Below are 23,324 nucleotides of genomic sequence, written 5' to 3'. Positions count from 1 at the left end.
TTTCAGGACTGAGGTAGGCTCAATAACTCAGGATGCAGATTACCAAATGATGATATATCTCATCATTTGGTTCTGTTTACAATTTAGATAATTTTAACACGTTAACTGCCATACTAGTTAGGGCCTCACAGAGCCATCCAACTGCAGGCCGTCGCCCGACATCGCTATAACCAATGTAGTTTCACTCAAGATTACATTATCCTGGCCTCATAAGATGTTATTTTACATTCTACCGGTGGCCTCTCGCGGAAATCTATGAAGATGGTTTCTGACTGCCGACCGTCAAACCACCCCATAAGGCTCATGAAGGGGTTTGACGGTCAGCAGTCGAACCACTTCATCTGATAGTGTTCTTTTTAATAGTGAATAGTTAAAAAAAGTAAAAATATTGAAAACTAGTTTAATTATTCTCTTTTGTTACATATAAAGTAATTAATATTAAATATTAAATATCCCGTGGCCGTATAGTATCTGGTTTCAGGGCATACGACAGCTGGTTATCGTTGATATATTTTTTTTTAATCTTCACTCTACTGTTATATAATGACTGTTCTATTTATATCATAATAAAATATTAAATATCAAATTTTCTCATTGTGGCCTGAAAAAATGGAAAATATCATATTACAGGTGGCAGTTAACATGTTAATTTTGCACTTTGTTATTTTTAATTGAAATACAAGTTGCTTCTTTGAAAGAAATGTTAATAATAATCAAACTCTGGTTATAATGAGCAAAGTTTTATAAGTTACACAGAGTGGACAAAGTCTTAATCTGTTTTTATGTAAATAAATAATTTATATTTTTCTTTTTCAGATCCTTAAAAATGGAATATAAAAGTGTGTAACAATAGTTATCTGGCAAATCCAAGGAAAGAAGTGCAATGACATCAGAAATAAGTTTAAAAGAAATGGATTTATCTTGACATGTTGCAGCAATTCTTTGCACTTTGGTTGAAGATGAGATAACTAACACTATTACAAGTTTCAAAAAAATAGTGCACCTTTTCACTATGTATCAATTCTTCAGAATTACCTGAATGAACGATTTCCAAATCGATGGAATGGGCATGGAAGTAACAGACTTTGGCCAACAAGATTACCAGATCCAACTCCTTTGGATTTCTTTGCTTGGAACATATCAAATCACAAGTCTACAAAACAAAGATTATGATTCTGCACAGTTTACATGAATGTATGTGCCATCAAACAATTTAAGCTATGCAGAAATAATGGTGGTCATCATGTACTTGTGATAATTCAACAATTGTTACTAATCTTTCATTCTGTAATTAAATTAATTGTAATTTTCAATGTGTTTCATTAAAATAGACAGAGACTTTATGCCCCCCAGTATTTTAATTTATATGTTTTGGAGCATGGTAATTTTGATGCATTAAACAACTGATAATAAGCAGACAATACTGTATTATAATTAAGAAAATAATTTAATACTTACTTCTGACACTTCTGTAGAATTCTGCTTATACCTTCATTTGTTATGCCTTCACACATGGTCATATTCAATACTTTTAAGTCTACATTTTCTGCTAACTGACTAAATTGAAAAAAAATTTAATTTTATTACTTAACAATGTCACTAATGTTTTCATTTTGAGAATATATTGTACATGGTATATATAGTCAAAAAACTTAAAATGCATTTTTAAATTTATCTAGGCATCAGCAAAAATAAAATAAAATTAAACTTATCAAACTGTGCTTAAAATTTTCCTTGTTTTTGCTAAAATAAAACTCAGAAAAACACATAACATTTAGTATTGAAAAAATAGTAAATCAGCAGAAGCAACCATCACTTTTAAAAATTTCATTTTAATCACATACATTCTAATTTTATATCTGTAACTCAGATATTACATCAATTAAGTTATGCTTTTTAAGGCATGATCTTATTGTTTGCTTTCTTCACAAACAATATGATAATGCTATAAAAAGAAATAAATTCTTAAAATAAGCAATCTTAAATCCTTTTGCCTGTTAATTTTGATAATATAAAATAAATAACAATACAACAATAGAAAATTACATAATTTTTAAGAGGAAAAAAAAGGTTTGAATAATTAAAAGCATTTTCATTAAAAGATACTTTATAGCAACAGTCGGCAACCGGTGGTCCACGGACCATCAATGGTCCGTGGGAAAATTTGGGTGGTCTGCGGAGAATAATGATGTCCATTTTACTCTATTTTTGAAACGGAAAAAATTGACTTCATTATACAATTTATTATTCTAAGTATTCCATATAAAGTAGGGAAAGAAAATCAATTTCAGTGTAATGTACTGTATCTACTGTAAAAAATGGAGATTCTATCATGATATAGGAAAGCTTCTCCAAGAAAGTTCATGTGTAAATATATTTTTTTACTGGTAATTTGAATGCCAATCAACATATATAAGCCTTTCAGAATTTTTCAGATATTTTATTAACTACAGGCAACCGTTTTGGAAACACACACTGGATTTTTCAAGTAGATTTTGCCCTTTAGAAAAAAAACCAATCTTTAAAAAAGATTAGTATTACAATAGTATTTTAACAACTAAATAGGTGACATCAAGAAACTCAAGATGATGTTTATTGATGTAGTTAGCCTGGGTGAGCAGTTTGAGCAGTAATATGTCACAAATGAAAGATTATAAGTGATTTATTGTTGACAAAAGAAAAAAATGAGACAAAATGTACAGATAAAGAAGAAAAGTGTAATAAAGAAATTAAATTAAACTAAAGTAAATAAATAAAGTAAACTAAACTAAAAAATAAAAAATAAAAAGAAGAATAAAATAAAATCAGTTTGCATTTAAGTGGGAAAAGTCTTGGATAAATTGGAGTCGCTCGTTAAAAGCAGCTGTGTTTGAGATTTTGTCCAGTCTGTACTGAGGGAACTGCGTCTGAAACATAACGTTGTGTTAACATAACAAGTTGCTCAACATGACTGAAAAACATATATTTGAAATAGTTACATAAAAGTCAAAAATTTCTGATGGGATGAGGAGGAGGAGTTGAGCATAACTGCTGACACGTGAACAAAAGGAAATAGCATTTCCTTTAAATCGATATAGGCCCGGGCATGCAGTTACAGCAGAGGCAATCAAAGAGCTAGGTATCATGGCACTATCTAGTGGGGATGAGCAATGTAAATCTGGTTTCTTTTTCTTTCAACTCAGATAACTTTCCCATAGTTCAACCAAAATCCACCAAACTCTGGAAAAATATCAAGCAACTGTGTGGCTTTATATTCCAAAAAACAGCACCCAAAAGTATCAAAGTACTTTTTTGTTATTAAGTGTCAAAGAGGAAAAAGTTGACACTTCTGTTTTTTGAACATATCTTTCCTCAGAGTTAATTATATTTTCCAAAAAGTAATTTATGCACACATCAAGGTTTTACTAAGCATTTTGACACCAAAATCATCAAAATCTAATAGAAATTTTTTAAAAAAATTGGACAGGAAAGTGTAACTGTTACCCCAGTAGCCTGGGCTTTGCCCAGGCAAATATATGTTCCTTTTCTGGAACTGCAAAATAACAATAATTTCCCAATTTTGGTTGAAAAAAAAAATATCCTGAAGTTACATATGAACTCTTAAAAGTATTGGTACTATTTCTATCATCATATATATGTAAATTAACTTTCTCTCTTACATTTGCAGTCAGAACAAAAATAGACCTAATCTTGAAAATGATCTCATTATGTGAATGTCAAATTCAAAGCCAAGATTTGAGAAATTGATTAATGAAAAACAGGCACATGCAACACAAGTGAGATTATTTGCTTTTCATATTCACTCCATGTTCTTCCATACTAAATGTTTAATGTCCATTTTTTATTAGATAAAAACAAATTTTTCTTAATGTTTATTTAATTTTGAAAGCCTCAGTGACTATCTAAAACCTTGTCACAACCCCCAATATATTTTCACTTTGGGAAACACCGATTCTTTACTGCAATGAAGAAACACTGTACTTCATTATAAAAATTACAATAAATATAATTTTTTTAAAAATATTCATAACTATTTACTTTATGATATATTATCATTAAAATATTTCAACATAATCATTCATAACCGAAAACGTCATTAGATATACATATAAATATATATACTTTATTTTTAAATACTTACAAGCAAACTTCAGTATTGATTTGGCAATGTTCCAAACTAACATTTTTCAACTGTGAACAAACTGAAAGAACTTCTTGCAATCCTTCTGGATTTATTGATGCCATACTCAGATCCAAATATTGTAACTTGCTACATCTAAAAGCCAAATAATTTAAAATAATCTTTTCATTTCATTAATACACTTATTTAAATTTATACGTATTAATTATGATTTCAAAAGCATAATTTGTTTTATTTTATATTAAGAAACATCCATAAAGCTACAGATTTTACCATTTAGTTTTAGCAAATTTAATGTGAAAACTATTAAAATAATGATATGTGAAATTTTTTTTATATGTTTAATAAGTTTCATTTTATAAAACCAATTTGTTTCAAAATACTTCAAGGAATAGTTTTGATAATTAAAAATTTTCATGTAATTAAATAAATGAAATCTGTTGGCTTAAAAGTAATTCAAATTTATTTTAATATGTAAATTTATTAATACATTATGTCAATTTTCAATGCTATCTGTGCAAAATTAAAAGAATTAAGATATGACGCAGTTTCAAATTTTCTGGATACTTCTGTGTTGAAATATACATTAAATAGATCTCTTGAAATTTTATTATAATTTATCCAACTTTAGTTGCTTGGACTAGTGTATATTATTGTGAAGAATTCATTTCCATAAACAATGAAATCCCTCTGTACCCAGATTTATTAATATGGGATAGCACTATCAGGTGACCTCAACACTGAGAACTATGAATATTTTAAAATTTCTTATATATTTTTTCCAGTAACATGTTAATTAATTGAAATATTTAAGAGTAAAAATTATTTGTAATATAAATGAATTTTTTTTATACATATATAAATTTAATATAATGATTTGAATTATTTTTATTTGTTATCTAAACAAATTAATTAATTTTACCTTTCTCTGTTTTTCACAACTGATAAATCAGCAAAAATAGGAGTAAGTATCTAATTACAAAAAAAAAATTATTTGTTAGTTTCTTTTATATTAGGAAAACAACCTATTTCTTTATAAAAAAATTAAAGTTTTAGAAAAATTTTTAAATTAACTTTCTATTTTAAATATTTAGCAAATAAATTTAAAGGTTTATTTTATATCATTAAGTGATAATATAACAACAAAAATGTAGTTCAGTTTAATATGCATTATGTATTAGTCTATATAACACAAAACATTTCATAAATCATATACAAAATTTTCAGAAATAAGCATATTAATGCTCATAAAGAAAATCAATTTTGCATAAGAATGAAAAAATTATACTTTTTAAACTATGGATAAATGCTTACTGCTAATATGTATACTGTAGAAAGCCTGGAATTTAAGAGATACGAGTGACCTCACTTTTATTTCTTAAATCAATTCATCTAGAAGCAAAAAATCAGATTGGAGGTCCAGCAATGCATCTGCGTGTTAAGCAGAAGTTCAAGTCCCACTTCAGATTGATCTTTTCTTCCAGAATAATGTAAATTATTTAATCTAATTCAAAATATGAATATAATTTTTTTTTTATTTAATACAAGACAACTTAACCACCTACTTTTTGTTTAAATTACATGTTATCTGGAATATTCATTAGTCAAGTTCTAGCCTGATAATTAGTCTGCTGCTATTGTGAGATTAAGAGTTTTGAATGTTAACAAAAAGTATTGTTTTCCTTTAGAGATTTCTTGACATCATTTATATATATATGCTCTAGGAACATTCTGTTTTCACATATATCTGTACCAAAGACAACATGTTCAGAAAAAAATAACTCATCCATTTTAAATTTTCCAGAATTATTTTAATCCTGCATTATTTGATATACAAAGCTAATTATGCAACAGATACAACTGAAAAATTTCAATAGAAAAACATTATTCCGCCAAAACTGTAGTAGCAAGAGAAAGTCACAAGGTCAAAGCATTTCCCTCAGTGTATAACTAATTCAGAACATGAGTTCTATTAAAAGAATTAACTTCACAAGTCCTTTTGAATAAAGTTCAATTTCATCCCTAAATATAGTTACTATATTATAAATAATAAAAGAGAACACACAAATTTAAGAAAAAAAGATCAAATTCATTTCCCAAAAAGAAGTTTCAAGATTTTCTAGCTCTTTATTGCAATCAATTTTCATTGCAGTTCAGTTCTACAAATCAAATGATGTTGGTACATCAGACGATTGTCTAAGGCAGGGATGGACAACCTTTTTTCTACGTAAGGGCCGCATTTGAAAACTTTTGGACTGACGCGGGCCGCACACAAGAGAAAAGAGGGGGGAACTGTTGGTAAATCACAATTCTTTATTCATATATAATTATAAATTAGCATAGGTATACTTAATATAGCTTCTGGCACTGATCTAAACGTAATATATTGGAAATATTTAATTAAATATCAGTCACCGCTAGTTTTAAATTAGTTTCGATGTGTCTGTTAGCCGGTTTCTTGTTTTAATTTTTACTAAATTCATTGCGATAAAGCTTTTCACAAATATAAGTTGTAGAAAATAACGTTTGAATTTTTGTCGAATATCTCATTAAGCTGGGAAATTGATATATTTATTCATATTTTATGCCATGCGGGCTGCAAGTTGCCCATCCCTGGTCTAAGGGTCTGATAAGATCAAAACATTTCTCCAATATAAATCATAAAAAATTTGAATTACAAGTTTTAGATTTTTTATTATAGTCATTACAGCTACTAATTTGTCAGTTTTTTTTTATTTTGAATCTTCACAGATGTATGCAAATATATTTTCTGTGATTTAATTTTGGCACTAATAAGCATAATTTTAGATTATTACTTGGAATTTCTTCAAATGAAACTTTTGAAAGTATTTTTCTCATTTATATAAAATTGGCATGTACATTTTCTTTTATTTCTTTAATTGTCCAAAGCCATCTAAAAATAAGCACTTACAAGTTATTAACTCCCGTTTTCTTTAAGATATAATACAGTAAATGATGTAATTATAATTTGGTATTTTCTATTCCAGAAACATTTTGCTTTTAGATAAACAAAGGGTGAAAATTATAGTTATAATATACTTGTTAGATTTAAAAATTGTAAAACAAAATTCAAATTATTCTAAAAATGGGCTTTTGATTCAATTGTAATAAAACCAAATAAAAAATATTACAAAAATAGCACTGAAAATCAAACTAAGAAAGTGGAAAAATACTGACTATTGAATTATACAAAAATCAACATTTACATATATCAATCAAGTATGTTTATGTCTAGATATTTATTTAAATCTTTTGAAAATTCTTTTAATACTTACTTCTGACATAGCTAGCCTCAATACAATTACTCCTCTATCGATTACTCTTCCTAATACACCTGGTTCTAAATGTTTCCTTCCCAGATCTAATCGTCTCCATAAACTTTCATCATAGCTTAAAATAAAATTAAATGTTTGTATTATAAAGTTGTAATTAGTACTTCAATTCCATACTACTTTAACATAAGATTACTCTATTAAAGCATTATTACTTTACAAAACAATGATTTTATAACAACTTTTTGTTTTAAATTTTATAAATATATATATATATATATATATATATATTTATTTATTTATATAAATCAGTAATTAGACATTGTGTTACGTGGAGATATTTTCAAAATATTATATATATAACTATATTTTTATTTAATTCTTATAGATATAATTAACAACATACCATAAACTTTTCCATCTTTTGCAAACAGAAGCACATTTTGCAAGTACAGATTTTGGTAACCATTTAAATATATGCAATATAATTTCATCAGAAAGTTTCGTGAAATGATCTGAAAATTATAAAAATTCTAAAATTATTGTATGAAAACAATTTAATAAAATAACACTGAAATATTTATATTATTTCCTTTCAGAAACTCTGAAGATGCTTGTACCAAATTATTTACTATAAAAATATCTGAAATATTTAAAACAATTTTCAAATACATTTTTTATTCAAGTTATAATATTTTATAAAATTATTACATTTAGAATTAATAGTATGCACAATGGAATCTTGTTATTACAATAACAGATATATATTTAAGGTTCAGTTCATTGCTATTTTTTAGCAGATATTGTCATGAAAAACCTATTTTTATCAGGATTAGATTGTCTAAAAACACAAAATTTATTCTGTATATACATGTAAAGTTTCTTCTTCTAGTCTTTCAATTCTCGTCGTTAAACTGGAGTCTTCTCAAAGCTTCTGTTCACTGGTCAAGGTAACCAAAAACCTCTCTCCTTTCTTTTGTTTCAGTCGTCACACTGGTTTTTAGGCACTGAGCTGTGCTTCTAGTTTGGGTGGTTAATCTTTACCTTTACACCCCCTGCTTTGTAAATCCAAGAGTGGGCTGTTGTATAAACATAACTTAGATAAATGGATGATGCCTGACAGGTTTTTCTTTTTCCCCACTGTATTTCATATAGGGCATTTGATACTTGTCTTATTACTTTATATGGGCGAAACATTAGGGGTTCTAATTTTTTCACGATTGCATTTTTATTTTGAACTAGTACTAGGTCCCTGGGTTTAATGTTATTTTCTAGTGTCTGTTATCAAAATAATTCTTATTCACTTCATGCTTCCTTTGAGTACTTTTGTAAGCCAATTTTCTAGCTTCTACTGGAGGGAGAGCATTTGGTATGTCTTGGAGAAAAGATGAAATGCTAAGATATTGAAATATAATGAAAAGAGATATTTTGGTGAAAAACCCATTACTGAGTGAGGAGAGTTGTTACAAACACAATATATTTAAAAAAAAAAAAAAAATAATATATATATATATATATATATATATATATAATTAAACTGATACAAACAAAATTTGAAATAACTGACTTACTTTGACCAATATTTTCAGATGTTTTTTATTCTTTTAAATAAAGTAAAATCATTATTGCTTTTTCCAAAATCAGGACCATTATTCTGAAGAGAATCTTCTAAACCTGACTCTGAATAAGGTGACTAAAAATATATAATTTAAATCATAATTAAAAATTAAAGTCATATTTAATTTTTCAAAACAAGCTTTAAAAAATATAAAATTTTTTCGATTATAAATTAATAATGTTTATTAATTTATAATCAAAACCTTATATTTTTGGAAACCATTAATTGGTTTCCAAAAATACAAGGTGAGTATCTCTATTCAAAATCATCAGTATGGATTAGTCAACCAAATTTAATAGAGTTTCAGAGCAAAAAAATTTTTGTGGAAAAAGTAAGTTATTCCAAAATTACTACTGGGGAGAATTTATGAGTGGCAAAAAATGTGAATCCATCATTTCATGTAATAGCATGAATATTTCCAAAATGATATCTTCAATTGGAAATGTGTTGATCAGAATTTGAAGATCCCTGCTTTGGTGTGCTGTTGGTAGAATTTTCATAACATGGTGGATACACCACTTTAACTGTGATAAACTGTGATGTTTATTGGAGGCTATTAGAAAGAAATGGACTTGGTCTCCTTAGCCAGTAGGTTGTTCTCTTCATGACAATATCCTCCAGTACATAACTTATTTCAACAATTTATGGAAACAACTGATAAAGTCTAAATATTTGTCACAAGTAACTTTTCCTATACTTGAAAAAAAATCACTTGGACAAAAACCATTTCACGCCAAATAAAGCTACCACACAGGTTACATCATAAGAAAATTTTATCCCCATTGAATGGATAAGCTAACTGTAAATAAATATCAAAAATATTTGGATATAGTGGAACCTGCTTAAGGTCTACCTTTAGAACCAAGATAAATAGTCACTATAAGAATACATACATTATTTCAAACAAGCCCATGATATATTGTTTTGTACATTTTATGAATTTATTTCTATTAATATTGACAGCTGCAGCTTTATATAGCAGTATACACATTAATTTCATCAAAAACTGTATAAATTGAGACGTCCTCTCTTTGAAGTTTTCCTCCACTGTTATGTTATTTACATCATTAATGCACTAAAGTTCTGAAGCTTCTGTGAAAATGTGCAAGAGCATTCATGCCATATATTTGATGAAACCATTTCAAACAGCAACATTTATCTCAAAATTTGCTTTCATTCTTACTTTTCTGGAATAGTTCTTCATTTTCATCGTCTTAATAACATTCAAAGTATTCTACCTTGCATTTATGAATGTTGCTAACACATGCTTTACTCATCCTAGACTTTGCTGCTGTTTTCTGCTGACTATTGATATTTCTGGAGTTTTCTAAATTCTGCATGAACAAGGGTGCTAGACGTCTGATTTTTATAGCCTAAACAATTATAAAATCCAGCCCAAAATTTATCACTAGTACCCAGAAAGTTAGATGTTGACCTAAAAAAGCATATAAAAGCAGATTTCACAGGTAATAAAATTATTTCTCATTTTTCAGTTTTTAGAACATTTATTTAACATTTTTACTGAAATGTAAATTGAATTTAGTTTCTCATGGTAGCTATTGTATTACAATATTGAAGCAACTTCTGGTAATAGAAAATACTTTTGAAATAAATACAATATGTGGGACAATATGTTAACCTGAAAAGAGACTTTCTTCTTGCCTACACCACGAGGGTCACCAGTAATCCAAAAACCTATAATCCACCAGCATTTTTCTGTAAAGTGGTCAATTTAACAGGTTAAATTTCAGGAAAACCAGATATAACAGTAGTCACATATACAATAAACAGGTGGTCACTATACAGAGAAAAAGTATCCCTAAAATCCATTGAGTAAATTTCAGGCCAAATAAAATTTGTCATTATATGAAGGTGGTCATATTAACAGGTTCCACTGTATTTTGATATCTTCTGTGGTATCAAAATTAGAAACCTCTTTGCTTGCTGTATTAAGCTTTTCTGAATCAACACTAATGTCGTTTTAGTCACGTTCCTCAGTTGTATTAGTTCTTGTTCCAGTAAACTAAAACTTCACTAATCAGTAATAGATTTGATGTTCACATTTTCCTATGTGCAATCATACTTAATGCTATTTAAAGCATCAGAAACGCAAAATTTCTTTGAAAAAAATACTGCACAACTTTTCCTGGGAATTTCATTCAAATACTTACATTGCTACAATGGAAGTAATGACAAAGAAATAAAATGCATGGCACTAGAGATCACTAATCATGATATATTACATTGAATACTATTTTCAGCTATCCTAAATGCCTAAAAAAGTGCACCTTACATTCAAGTGAATACGTTATACAGTAAGACTCCACTTAATGCTGATTCAGTATAACATGGTCTGCTCAAAGCCTAAAAATACAGCTCAAAATTTATGCTGATTTAAATTATCATGGCATTTCATTGATTCATATGTAATATGATTATTTACAAACACAAACCAATCAGCCTAAAAGGTGGCAATTCGTTGTAGCACTGTACTTCTCTTAAATCTATGTTTGTTTTCTGCAATTTTGGAAAAAATATATCATCATGAATGCCATAGGAAATATTGACTTTGCTTGGAAAGAATTAACTGATAAATGCATGAATGAAGTGTGGAAGAAGTTATGGCCGGAGGTATCCAAGAATTCTCAACGAAAAGAGCCCATCGCTGTATCGTTAGGTTGACAATTTGGTCAACCTAATCGATACAGCAGGACTACGAGATGTAGATGAGCAGGATATTGAGGAGTTATTGCAGGTTTCTGGTGATAGCCTTACCAACGACGACCTTCAAGAACTGGCAGAACAAGGAATTCGTGTAGAACTGGAAAATAGAGATTCTAAAAACGAACTACCCAAATAACTTGTTAAAAATTTCTTTAGTAAAAGTTTGGTAACGATAACCAAAATCGAAATTGATCAAATTACATATAAATTACAGGGCTTAAAGCAGTCATGGCAATAAAAAAAAGTGAGAAAAGAGAGTTCACACTGAAAAAAAGCTAAAAAAGCTAATAGTGTTAAAATGAACGAAAACAGGCATTATTAAAAAAACACACAAACGCACACATATTTTGTATCAATAACATTGCATATGATATTAGATTGATTATTAAGTGGACTGATAAGATTAAATATGAAAATAGTTAGGCTGAGTTTATACTCCAGAAAAGTGACCAGTAAGACTGCATTAAGCCAGAACAGGCCCGCATTAAGTTTTCATGTGCCCCATACAGAATTCCCACCATTACACAGCAAAGCAAATGGAATAGTAACATAACTACCAGAATGTGTTTCCATATAACATGCCAAATTTCAAATGCCATTTATTTCAAGGTACATTTTTTGATTTCTTCATAAAAAAAATGTAATTAAAGAAGAAAAAAAAACAACTTCTGGCAGAATCAGTGGGTTGCATGTTCATTATATAGCAGGGGTGGGCAAGCAAAAGTTCAGTGGGAGCCGAAATGTAGGTTTTGCAAAATGCATGGGAGCTGCAGTTCTGTACTTTTTTACTCTGTACTGCAGTTCTGTACCTTGATTTTATTATATAATATAAAACAAGTATTGAATTTTTTTAATAAACATATTTTCACAAAATTGTGGAAATAAAACTGTAAAAATAATAATAAAAGGCAGAAATTAACACTTTCAGCAAGAGCCACATAAAACTCAAAAATGCGACTCGAGACCGCATGCGGCTCTCGGAGTCGCATTTGCCCATGTCTGTTATATAGCAATACCACTAGTAATTGTGACCCAATCATTTATTTGGTAATTTTATCAATATTTTTTAAATGATTAAAAATAAAATTACAGAATTCATTACTGGTAATACTAGTCTCACAAATCTATTCCCCTGAATACAATAAAACAATTTGTTAGTCATTCGACCCACAACTGACAGAGAAGAGAGTTTATGAAAACAATGTAATTAAACATTTAGCAGTTTGTTGTCCTTCACAGTGGGGAACCGGCAGAGTCTATTACTTTCACGGGAGAAAATATACAAAGCTTTCTACTACCCTCAAGTTGAAAAATAATACAATCCCATGAAATTTAACAAATCTGACCTTAATAAGTAAATGATGAAATTATTTACAGAGAGTTGATATTTGATAAGTTTAGTTTTTTGCTCTTATAGAACAAATTACAGAAATTATAAATAAAAATCTCATTTTTTAAAAATTAAAATCATAAAATTTCGCTTACAAAAGATCGAGATGGAACGCACGCTTTTTATTTTTATAATCGCTTTGTTTTATTAGACACAGATATTATTCCTATATAGATTTATTAATTATAATAAACATACATTATGTATAAAATTACATTAAAATAACACTGTAATTAATGTCTGAAATGAAAAAGTAATTGAATCGAGTCTCGCCTCCATATTAATTAACGCGCATTGGTGTAGCCAGAGTTTGTTATGGGGGGCCTAGAGGCTGTAATTTTCTGGGGACCCGCTCTGTGGCTCCATCTGGAAACCCCTCATGCCACGCGACCTCACCTGGGCTTTGCAGGACACCACCATCGGCACCCTGATGGATTCCTGGTCAGCGGTGCTCCGCAACAAAGGCCAGGACCACCTACGCCCTTTCGCCCCCTGGAGGTACAGTTGCGCGTCATCTCTCCACGCGGAGACACTTTTGGCCCGGCTCCGGACCGAGACGGCCCCGTTACATGCTTTCCTTTACTCACGGCATCTACACGACTCCCCAGGGTGCCCCATTGTGGCACAGCGGAAACTACACTTCATTACTGGCTACATTGCCCCAAATACACTATAGCCCACAAGGACCTAGGCAACACGATGACCCTAAACATGTCTCTGGTGCGCACGCTGACACCGATCTACTGGCCGCCGGCCTCCATCACTCCTAGTCAACACGTGGCGGCGCTGGAGCACTACATTAGCCTCACTAGCCGTTTCGCTTAGCAACTGGCAACGTCAGTCGGAGAAAGAGCCGCAAAGGCTATAATCTCCATATTAAATTGAATAAAAAGAAGAAGAATTTTCTGGGGAGGGGTACCAGGTTAACTGTGGGGGGGGGGGCGTGCCCACCCATGCCCCTTCCTGGTTACACCCATGTTAACGTGCCACAGTAATTAATTGATCACGTTGCATCAAATTAAATAATTTATAAAAATTGAAATAATAAATACGTTTATAAAATAATTGGCTGTATCTGTTCGCAATGATAATGTAAAACACACTGTACTTATAGTTTAGCATTTCCTTTAATTTATTTTTGAATTTTAAAATACACCTATCCCTCGATTTACACGGAAGATAGGTTCCTGAGAAAAACGTGTAAATCGAATTTGTATCTTTTTGAATGTAAAACCGTGTAAATCGAAAAGTATGCAAAAAACGCATAATTTCGTTGTTTATTAATTATGAATTTTTTTCAATTTTTTAAAGGTACATAAATCAAACAAAAATATTGAAAGGCAAAAAAAAATATATTCTTTTATTAATTAAATACAAAGTACAAAGGAACAAAAAATAAAATCTGAAAGATTCATAAAAATGTAATGTAATTGTGTAATGTAATGTAAAAAATGTAATTAAAAATAATGTAATCGTTTGTTACTTATGAATATGAAAAATTAAAATTTTCTGGTTTAAAACTATGTGCAATGAATGCAACTTCGTGCATATGGGGGAGTACCGTATATCGGTTATCGGTTACTATTTGACGGATTGAAATAAAACTGTCACCTAGTATCCTAAATATCAACTATAACATATAATTAAGGTGGATTGGAATATAGATGTAGATTAGAGTTAAAAATTGTTCCTTTTGATCATAGCCAGTTTATTTTCTACATTTATTTTTTAAACCGTGTAAAAGCGAAAACGTGTAAAAAAAGTACCGTGTAAAACGAGGGATAGGTGTATAAGAAAAACAATTTTTTAAATAAAGTTTCACGCATTGATATCTGCAACTTTAGATAATACAAGGATATAAGAATCCATCAAAAAAGTTAGTTAATAATAATTAAAATTGAGAAAAAATATAAGTTTCTTTCGAGGTAAGGAAACTTGTAAAAAGTCAGGTATACGATCACATGACGCCCATCTCCCCACTTTGCGTAACCAAACGGTCAAGGTTGAAATAAAACCCCAGCAGAAGTAAAAACGAACATCGGCGCATGTATAGGACAATAAACTTGAACAGGAGCGAAGATGAGACATGACACCATGTAATTTATGCTAATTACTTTCTAATATTAAAAAATTAAAATCTTCAATAAATTATAATTAAATTAATTTTTTGACTGAGTTCGACTAGAAGCATATCGAAAAGCTAGATTAAAGTGAAAATAGCGGTTTTTCGACGCTAAATATTTACAAATTAATTTTTTAATTTGGTGCCGGATTGACCGCAGCTGTTCGAATGCGCACGTGCGTGACGAGTTTTATAGTTTCTGTCAAAATGGAAAATGAAGGACACCGTTAGAATACAGAAAACCATGGTGCATGCCAAATATATAAGCACCCACTTAAAACCAAACTTTTGTCTTTGTCTAAAGATTGTCTCTACAGAAGTTATTAATATTTAGGATATTAGTTTAAAATCTTGTATTTCCTGGCATGAGATTCGCTCGATCTTTAATTTTACAGAGTGCTAGAAAGATACAAGCTTTGAAACGAGTGTCCTACAATGTTTTATTTAATAATAACAGTAGAAATCAAATTTATTATCGCTCAACAATTATTATTTTTGGTTTTTCTACGATAGTCAAAAACGAGTAATGTCATCATTTAAGCTAAAGAATAGCAGGCGGTTGGGAAGAACTTTGCTTAGCAACTTACTTCAGAAAGTATTGGGTTCTATATGATTTTCCGTTGCTAAAACAGGAGTTTCTACTGTTAGTATTAAATAAAATCTATTTCTTTCTTTTGTCCACTGCACTTAAATAAATACAAATGCTAAAAATAATGCTGTATAAAAATCACTCTTAACGCTGAACTAGAAGTGTACTTATGTCTTAATGCAGTGTGATTATATCGAAGACTATACTATAGCTATCAAATAATTAATACAAATAAATTTGGTACTAGAGGTCCAGAAGCAAGGGCTGGCCTGGGTGGCACAATTGGTAGCGCACCGCATGGCAAGTGGAAGCTGAGGGTTCGAGCTCTGCCTCGGGTCAGTTATTTTCTTCCAGAAGATTCTAAATTAATTTATTAAATTATTAAAATTATATTTTACACTCAAGAACCTTAAAAGTCCAGTAATAACACTTTAATAGAAAACTAATGTTTTCGACCGTACTCCGGTCTTCCTCAGGTTTGTAAGCCAGTAAGATTCGAACTTGGAAAAAACAATATTTACAAATTATTTTTAAAACCTATGGAACGTATGCAATAACATGTTCAAAAATTATTTTAAAATCTGTGGAACAATCTAAGTGTGTGTGTAAAACTTTTATCCGTGCATGTTTCCATGGCAATAGAACTGTATCAATACCATAAACCAGTGATTCTCAAACTTTTTCGATCCACTGCCCCCTTTGTTCCATAAAGTTATACCCAACACCCCCTAACCCATTTTCTCTTGTGTGAGAACAGATTGGAAACATTCCTAGGAAAATTTTCCTATGAATCTCACACTTTGTGCCCTTACCATACATTGTTCTCAAGATCTGGAAACCATTAAAAATGCAATGTTTCCTCTTACCTGTTTAACAGAGGAAAGGGAATGGCTGTCAGTGATCCCAACTTTTGCCTTTGGTCACCGTTCAGTACCCTGCCTCCAGCGTCCCCCTAAATTTACTCACCACCCAAGAGGGGGCATTATCGCCCACTTTGAGAAATGCTGCCATAAACAGTAAATAACATGATGTAAATAAAGATACAGAAAAAGATTGCTAGCTGCTGGTGTTGCCTGTTTTTTCATAACAGTATCTCCATGTGTAATGGCATCATTAATGGCATCATTTGTGTTAATACAGTTGCCATGTAAGCCGGCTTTGTAAATTTCTAATGCCTCAATGTTTCAAAAGTGTTCAATTTGATGTGACAATCTGACCAGTTTGGCTTTATGGAGGTCAGCACGTATGTCGGGGTCTGTGGCGTAGGTGGATAGGTTTACAAACCTGAGGAAGACTGGAGTAGTCAAAAACGTTAGTTTTCTATTAAAGTGTTATTACTGGACTTTTACAGCCGATTGCAGAGATGTTTAGAGGCCGACGACAATCGGGTAGACCGCGGTTCAGAAAAATTTCATTGCAGAGACGGCCACAATGACTAGTTTGCCACAATGTAGACAGTGATTAGAAACAAGTTATTTGACCTACTTTCTAGATTCACTCGACAGCAAGTTTAGAGGGCTTTTTGTAGTTTTGTTGATGGAAAACTTTAGATAAAAAATGGATATCGTTTCTTCGATAAATGTTGTAAACGGTATGAATAGACAAAATTATTCATTAATTAATTGCTTGGAGCAAAAATAACAAAATTAAATACTTTAAATTTGTTTTAAATGTTCAAATTTCAATATTCAAATGAGAGAAGACTTAAAACTACAATTAATTTAAATTAGATGCATTTATTTACAATTCAAGTATCGTGTCAGTTATAAAACGTTAATGCATTTCAGGGTCATTGTAGTTACAGAACGTTCTGTTAAAGAAACGAGACAATTTTAATAATTACCGAAATCTTTTTATAGAAATAAAAAAATATATAATAGTAATAATAAAATATTTAAAATTATTTGTTTCTATAGTTATGAAGGGTGACAGTAATACGATGTCGAAATAATTCGTTAAAAATCTATTCTGAAGACGAATTTCGAATTCGGTATAATTTTCTAAATATGGATTTGTTCGTATTTTAAACCGTATTGGCGACGAAATTAAATATCAAAATGGAAAAGGGTCATCATTAACTGCTGAACAATGGTTGTTGATGGCCTTAAGATTTTATTTCCAGAAGCTTTCGGAATATAGCTGGCGACCTTTTCTGACATCACAAACGAATAACCCAATTGGCCGAACAACTCTTAAAACAGGAGAGTAATGGCCAAGAAAGTAAGAGCCAACATTTTGCCGAGATTCGTTTAGATGGCATTCAGAAATAAACGACCGTCGTCTTTGCAACGCATTTTAAACCACGATTCATCCAGCCAACGTCTAGATGCTGTTTGGCTGTTAAACATCGTTTAACATAAACTGTGTCTCTGCAATCGGCTGTTAAGGTTCTCGAGTGTAAAGTGTATGCATTCCAGTAATTATGTAAGAAGTTGTTTTAATGTATTAAAATTATAATTATTAATTTAGATAAGAGATGGCACCTAACGCTTACCTCTAGTAACAAATTTATTTGTATTAATTATTTGATTATAGCCATAGTATATAGGCAATTGTTGGATTATTATGTTGATCAAATTATAGCGAACGATCAAGATTTCGAAAGAAGTGCAAAAGCAAAAGGCGTTTTGGATGCAATCTTCTGATATCGACATTTGCTTAAGGAAAGAAAAAAGCGACAAATGAAACAACACAACTTTATCACAAAAAATAAGAATTTCAGAAAAGCCAGGACCTTCATCACAAACTATGAACTTTACATTTCTGTGTGCATATGTTTGGGTGTAATATAAAAATAACTTAAAATTATAGTAAAATTTGTTTATGTTTGGTCATGTATTCTCCTTTCTCTATTTACTCTATGTCAAAATGACTTTGTTTAATGCTGTTTTGCTTAGTGCTTTGTCGTCTAGGAATGCATCCCCCCATTAAGTGGGGTCTTACTGTATAAAATAAATTAGGACATCATGCAACTTCGTTCTATTGCAATAGAATTGAAGTGGAGTAGGAAAGAAAGAAGGAATCCTTGTCCTTATTAAACACAGAAGAGGTAATCTTTATACCTGACAGTAGTGGATAGGTAAACTTTGCACTTTCTGCCAAAAAAAGAGGCAATCCTTGTACTTATACATGTGGCTAGAGCATTTGGCACTAGGGGCATGTTTAAATATGGCACCTTTTGAATAAGCCTTTCGTTAGTCTGTTACAAATTTAAAAATTATAAAATCACTTTTTATTAATATCATGCATATTATATTTCATAATATAATTTTTCATACTTGTGTGCGACAGTTTTCTAAGACTTTCTTACTTTGCAGATATAACAATTTTGAAATTTTGGATCCTGGACACATACCTCCTCTGTCCTTGCCTTTCCACAACCCTGCTTGTACTGCCAGCCCCAGGAGAGACAATCCTCAGAGCTCCCAGCCATGGAAGATGCAATCCTTGAACTGGCCAGGTACAGAGAGACGATCCTTGCACTTGCCAATATGGAAAGGCAATCCAAAAACAAAGCAATTGCCGTCGATTGCTTTGTACTTGTATTTTTTCATTTTTCATGCCTATTTTCTGTTAGGTGCACACAATGTTGTTTTTTATTTTTCTTTCCTAAATTCCATTAGGTGCACTCAGTTGTATCAGGGAGCACTGACATTGTCATTTTGACTCCAATGTCTACCAAAAACAAAGTCATGGACCCTTATTTTTTACATTTAATTGGACTCTCATTATTTTTGGATTTCTCAATGCATAATTAATGGAAAATGGCAAGTTTCATCAAAATTGGCCCGTCAAATTTTGAGAATGATTAATTCCACAAGCCCACAGAAAACATGCAAATGACCTTAGGATATTGCCTGACAAAGTCGCACGATTTGTGTATTAACACTTTGTTGAATGCACACGTGCTACTACCTTGTATCTCAAAAACAAAGTCATAGATTCCCATTTTTATAATGTTTTTGGGTTCCTCAGTGTAATAAATGGGAAATGGCAGTTTTACCAAAATCAATCAATCAAATTTTAAGATTGAATGAAATATTGTTAGCCACATAGAAGAGGCTTCACTATCACTCTCAAATATATTTGACTTTTTATATTTAAAAAAATTAAAAACATTTGTAGAAAATGAATTTATCAAAATTTTTATACATTCATAAACCGAATGATTGCCATATTAAATTGGGCTATTTTATCGCTATGTTAATAATTAGATTCTTATTAAATCAGGCTATTTTACTAATTAAATAGTCAATTTAATATGGCAATCATTTCATTTATGAATGAAACATCAGGCTTTGAGATGTTTGTATATTTTTATAAATTCAATTTAGTTAATTGTATATGATACCGGCAAAACCCAATTTTATGCCAAACTAGTTTGGCGTAAGCGTGTCAGGCCAAACTAGTTTAGAATTATTATTCAAGTATATTAATGGTTAAATATATTAATAGTTAAAATAAAATTAAAAGGCAATCAATTAGATAAACAATATTTATTCAAACATAATCTACTTAATTATAAAAAACGGGGTTAATCTTACCCTAGATATTGAAGGTGGCGGCTCGTCTCCGATTTCAGCAATCAGAAGACAGGAAACAGAGGGGACGCCCGTTCTAACCTAACCTATTCTAATAAATTACCATAATTATTAGCAACCAAATTATTAGAATAGGTTAGGTTAGGTTAGAACGTGCATCCCCACTGTTCCCTGTCTTCTGATCGCTGGAATCAGAGACAAGCCGCCATCTTTGATACCTAGGGTAACATTAACCAAAAACGGTATTGATTAGAAGTGACACAACACTTGTACAAAACTATAAAATAAAAATAAGCTAATCAGTACTTATCAGTTTGTATTTTTTTTTTTATTAAGCCATGCACTTTTAAAGGTAATTAACTTTTGAAAATATTTTCAAAAATTCAAACGAAATAATAAAAATAACTTTTAAAATCAAACTAAAATTAAAAATGAACTTATTTGTGTTTTATGATAAACTTAAATTAACTATTAATATATTTAACTATTAATATACCTGAATAATAATTCTAAACTAGTTTGGCCTGACACGCTTACGCCAAACTAGTTTGGCCTAGGCAAAACTAGTTTGGCGTAAAATCAGGTTTTGCCGGTAACATATATATATATGCATGTGCATGTACACACATATATGTATACATATACATACAGTACATAAAATTTAAATTTAATGTTTCATTTTTCTAATTTTTCTAGACTAAATTTTTCTTTTTTAAATAAATTGTAAAAGTTTTGTCTATGCATATTTAAATTTGTATTTAAATCAGAATGATTCTGATTTAAATATGACAAAGAAAGAGAAAATATCAATATATAATGTTGAGACAAAAATTAAATGAATAGAAAATAAAAATCAAAAGTGACAATCTTAAAATATTTATGATTAAAAATTAGTCATGAATGTATTAAATTCAAAACACATTACACTAATATTAACATTTTATATTTGTTGCTAAATAAAATATTCAATTATTATTACCTTAGATGTCATAATATTTGGAGTAACTGTAACACAAGCATTTGAAGGTAGAGTTGGTTCGTACTCTGGAATATCATATGGAATATCATCTAAGATTCCAACTCCCATATCTTGCAAAATATCAGCAATAACATCTGTACTAACATCCCATCTCACTGGATAATTATTACACAGCATATTATTATTATTATTATTGTTTTCCTTCTTGTCTAAATTTGAATTTTCTACTTTTGTCGTTACAGTTTTTGATGTATCAGACTTTTCAGATAAATTTCTGTATTAGAAAAATAATTAGCACAAACTTAATTAAAATATTAAAGATAATTTTCATTTAATTTTCTAAACAATTTATAAAATGATTTATAATTAAGTTTTATTATTATTAAAAACTTAAATATATTTTTAATATTTTTACTGTACTGTGCATACTTCAACAGTTAATAGTTCTGTAAAGAAAAAGTCATTATTAACTAGAGTAGCCACTTTAAAACTTCTAAAAAGGAAGATATTGTTTAGGTGTGAATAGGTTGTTATCACGTACAAAAAAATTGCACACCAAGAAGAAAGCATTAAAATCAAATGAAACATTAATAGTGCAAACATAATGATCGTAATAAGTAAACACAATATCTTATGAAAAGGACAATTTCAATTTCTTCTTGTAAAAGTTTGGCAATCCAAAGATGAAGTATATACAGGGTGTCCCATAAATTTGTAAATAGTTTAAAAATTCATAAAAGTTGAAATAATTGGTATATTTGAATGCAGTTTGCATAAAAGTTATTCTCACAAAGGGGGATTTTTTCAGGTAGAGAGAAAGAAAATGGTTTGAATTTTTGTCGATAGAGGGTGCTGAATGCAAGAAAATCATTGGAATTGTGCAAATCTGAGTCTTATAAAATGCAGGGTATACGATTAACAGCTCATTTCTGAATTTTCCTGTTACTGGTGCTGACATACAGTTTTCATTATGATGTTGATGTTGATGGATAAAGCACTATTGGGAAAGTTGTTTTATCTCAGCCACGAATTGTCGGCTAAAACTTTACAAAGGTTTAGAACACAGAAGAGAATGAAGAAAGGTTCAGGTCCAATCACTCCTGCCAGATTGGTTTCCCTAGTACATTTCAGAGAAACAAGAAATTTGTGTAATTGCCCATGCAGTGGTGCACCACACCACATTTATCAGAGAGCCATACCTCTGATGTGGCTTCGCAAATGGAGACTCTGCGGGAACAGTCAACGAGTGCAGTAAGTAGCACACGAGAACTGGCACGAATAACTGGAATACCAATGTCTTTGGTATTCCACATCCTGTATGGTGTGTTACAATTGTACCCATACAAGTTGCAACCACTGCACCATCGCTTGCAAACTGTCATTTGTGGTGATGGCAGACACTTAGAATAAGTGCTGTAGTGCTGGGATATGCGTGTAAGTGTAAACATTTGTCTGCATGCAAATAAACATAATTTTCCTGTGGAATTCCAGTGATTTTCTTGCATTCAGCACCCTCTATCGACAAATATTTGAACTATTTTCTTTTTCTCTACCCAAAAAAATCCCCCTTCATAAGAATAACTTTTATGCAACTATATTCAAATATACCAATTCTTTCAACTTCTATGAATTTTTAAATTATTTACAAATTTATGGGACACCCTGTATTTAAAAATATGAAAGACTAAATAAAAATTTGTCACAAATTTTTTCCAAACACATTGACTGTTACCATTGCATCCAACTATTGTATACTCCAACAACTAGGGCAGAAGTGAAAGATAGTATAGAAAAAAAGGCTTTGCCTGCTATTACCTTCAGTAGAGCATTGAATATCGATCAATCGAAACATTAATTAACCAAAAGCGTTCCAGTCAGTAAATTTAAATTTCCGCTAGTGCTGTGGTGCTGCAATATTTGGCTATGT

General features: G+C 30.4%; 1 protein-coding gene across 1 annotated transcript in view; it reads right to left on the bottom strand.

Annotated features, from left to right (window-relative positions):
- The window catches only part of Skp2 (S-phase kinase-associated protein 2), a 30,624-nt gene that overhangs the window by 3,979 nt on the left and 3,321 nt on the right, over window positions 1-23,324 (bottom strand). The window contains exons 2-8 of the mRNA XM_067279341.1: window positions 21,398-21,671; window positions 9,031-9,127; window positions 7,841-7,949; window positions 7,438-7,552; window positions 5,064-5,113; window positions 4,142-4,276; window positions 1,459-1,557 (exon numbers count right to left, since the gene is read on the bottom strand). Coding sequence (XP_067135442.1) covers window positions 1,459-1,557; window positions 4,142-4,276; window positions 5,064-5,113; window positions 7,438-7,552; window positions 7,841-7,949; window positions 9,031-9,127; window positions 21,398-21,671 — 879 coding nt within the window. The remainder of the gene's footprint in view (window positions 1-1,458; window positions 1,558-4,141; window positions 4,277-5,063; window positions 5,114-7,437; window positions 7,553-7,840; window positions 7,950-9,030; window positions 9,128-21,397; window positions 21,672-23,324) is intronic.

This window comes from Centruroides vittatus, unplaced genomic scaffold, assembly GCF_030686945.1.
Source record: "Centruroides vittatus isolate TY-2023 unplaced genomic scaffold, ASM3068694v2 contig_863, whole genome shotgun sequence".
Taxonomy (NCBI): domain Eukaryota; kingdom Metazoa; phylum Arthropoda; class Arachnida; order Scorpiones; family Buthidae; genus Centruroides; species Centruroides vittatus.
The sequence above is the reverse complement of the archived record's forward strand: the minus strand, read 5'-3'. Positions and strand labels throughout refer to the sequence as shown.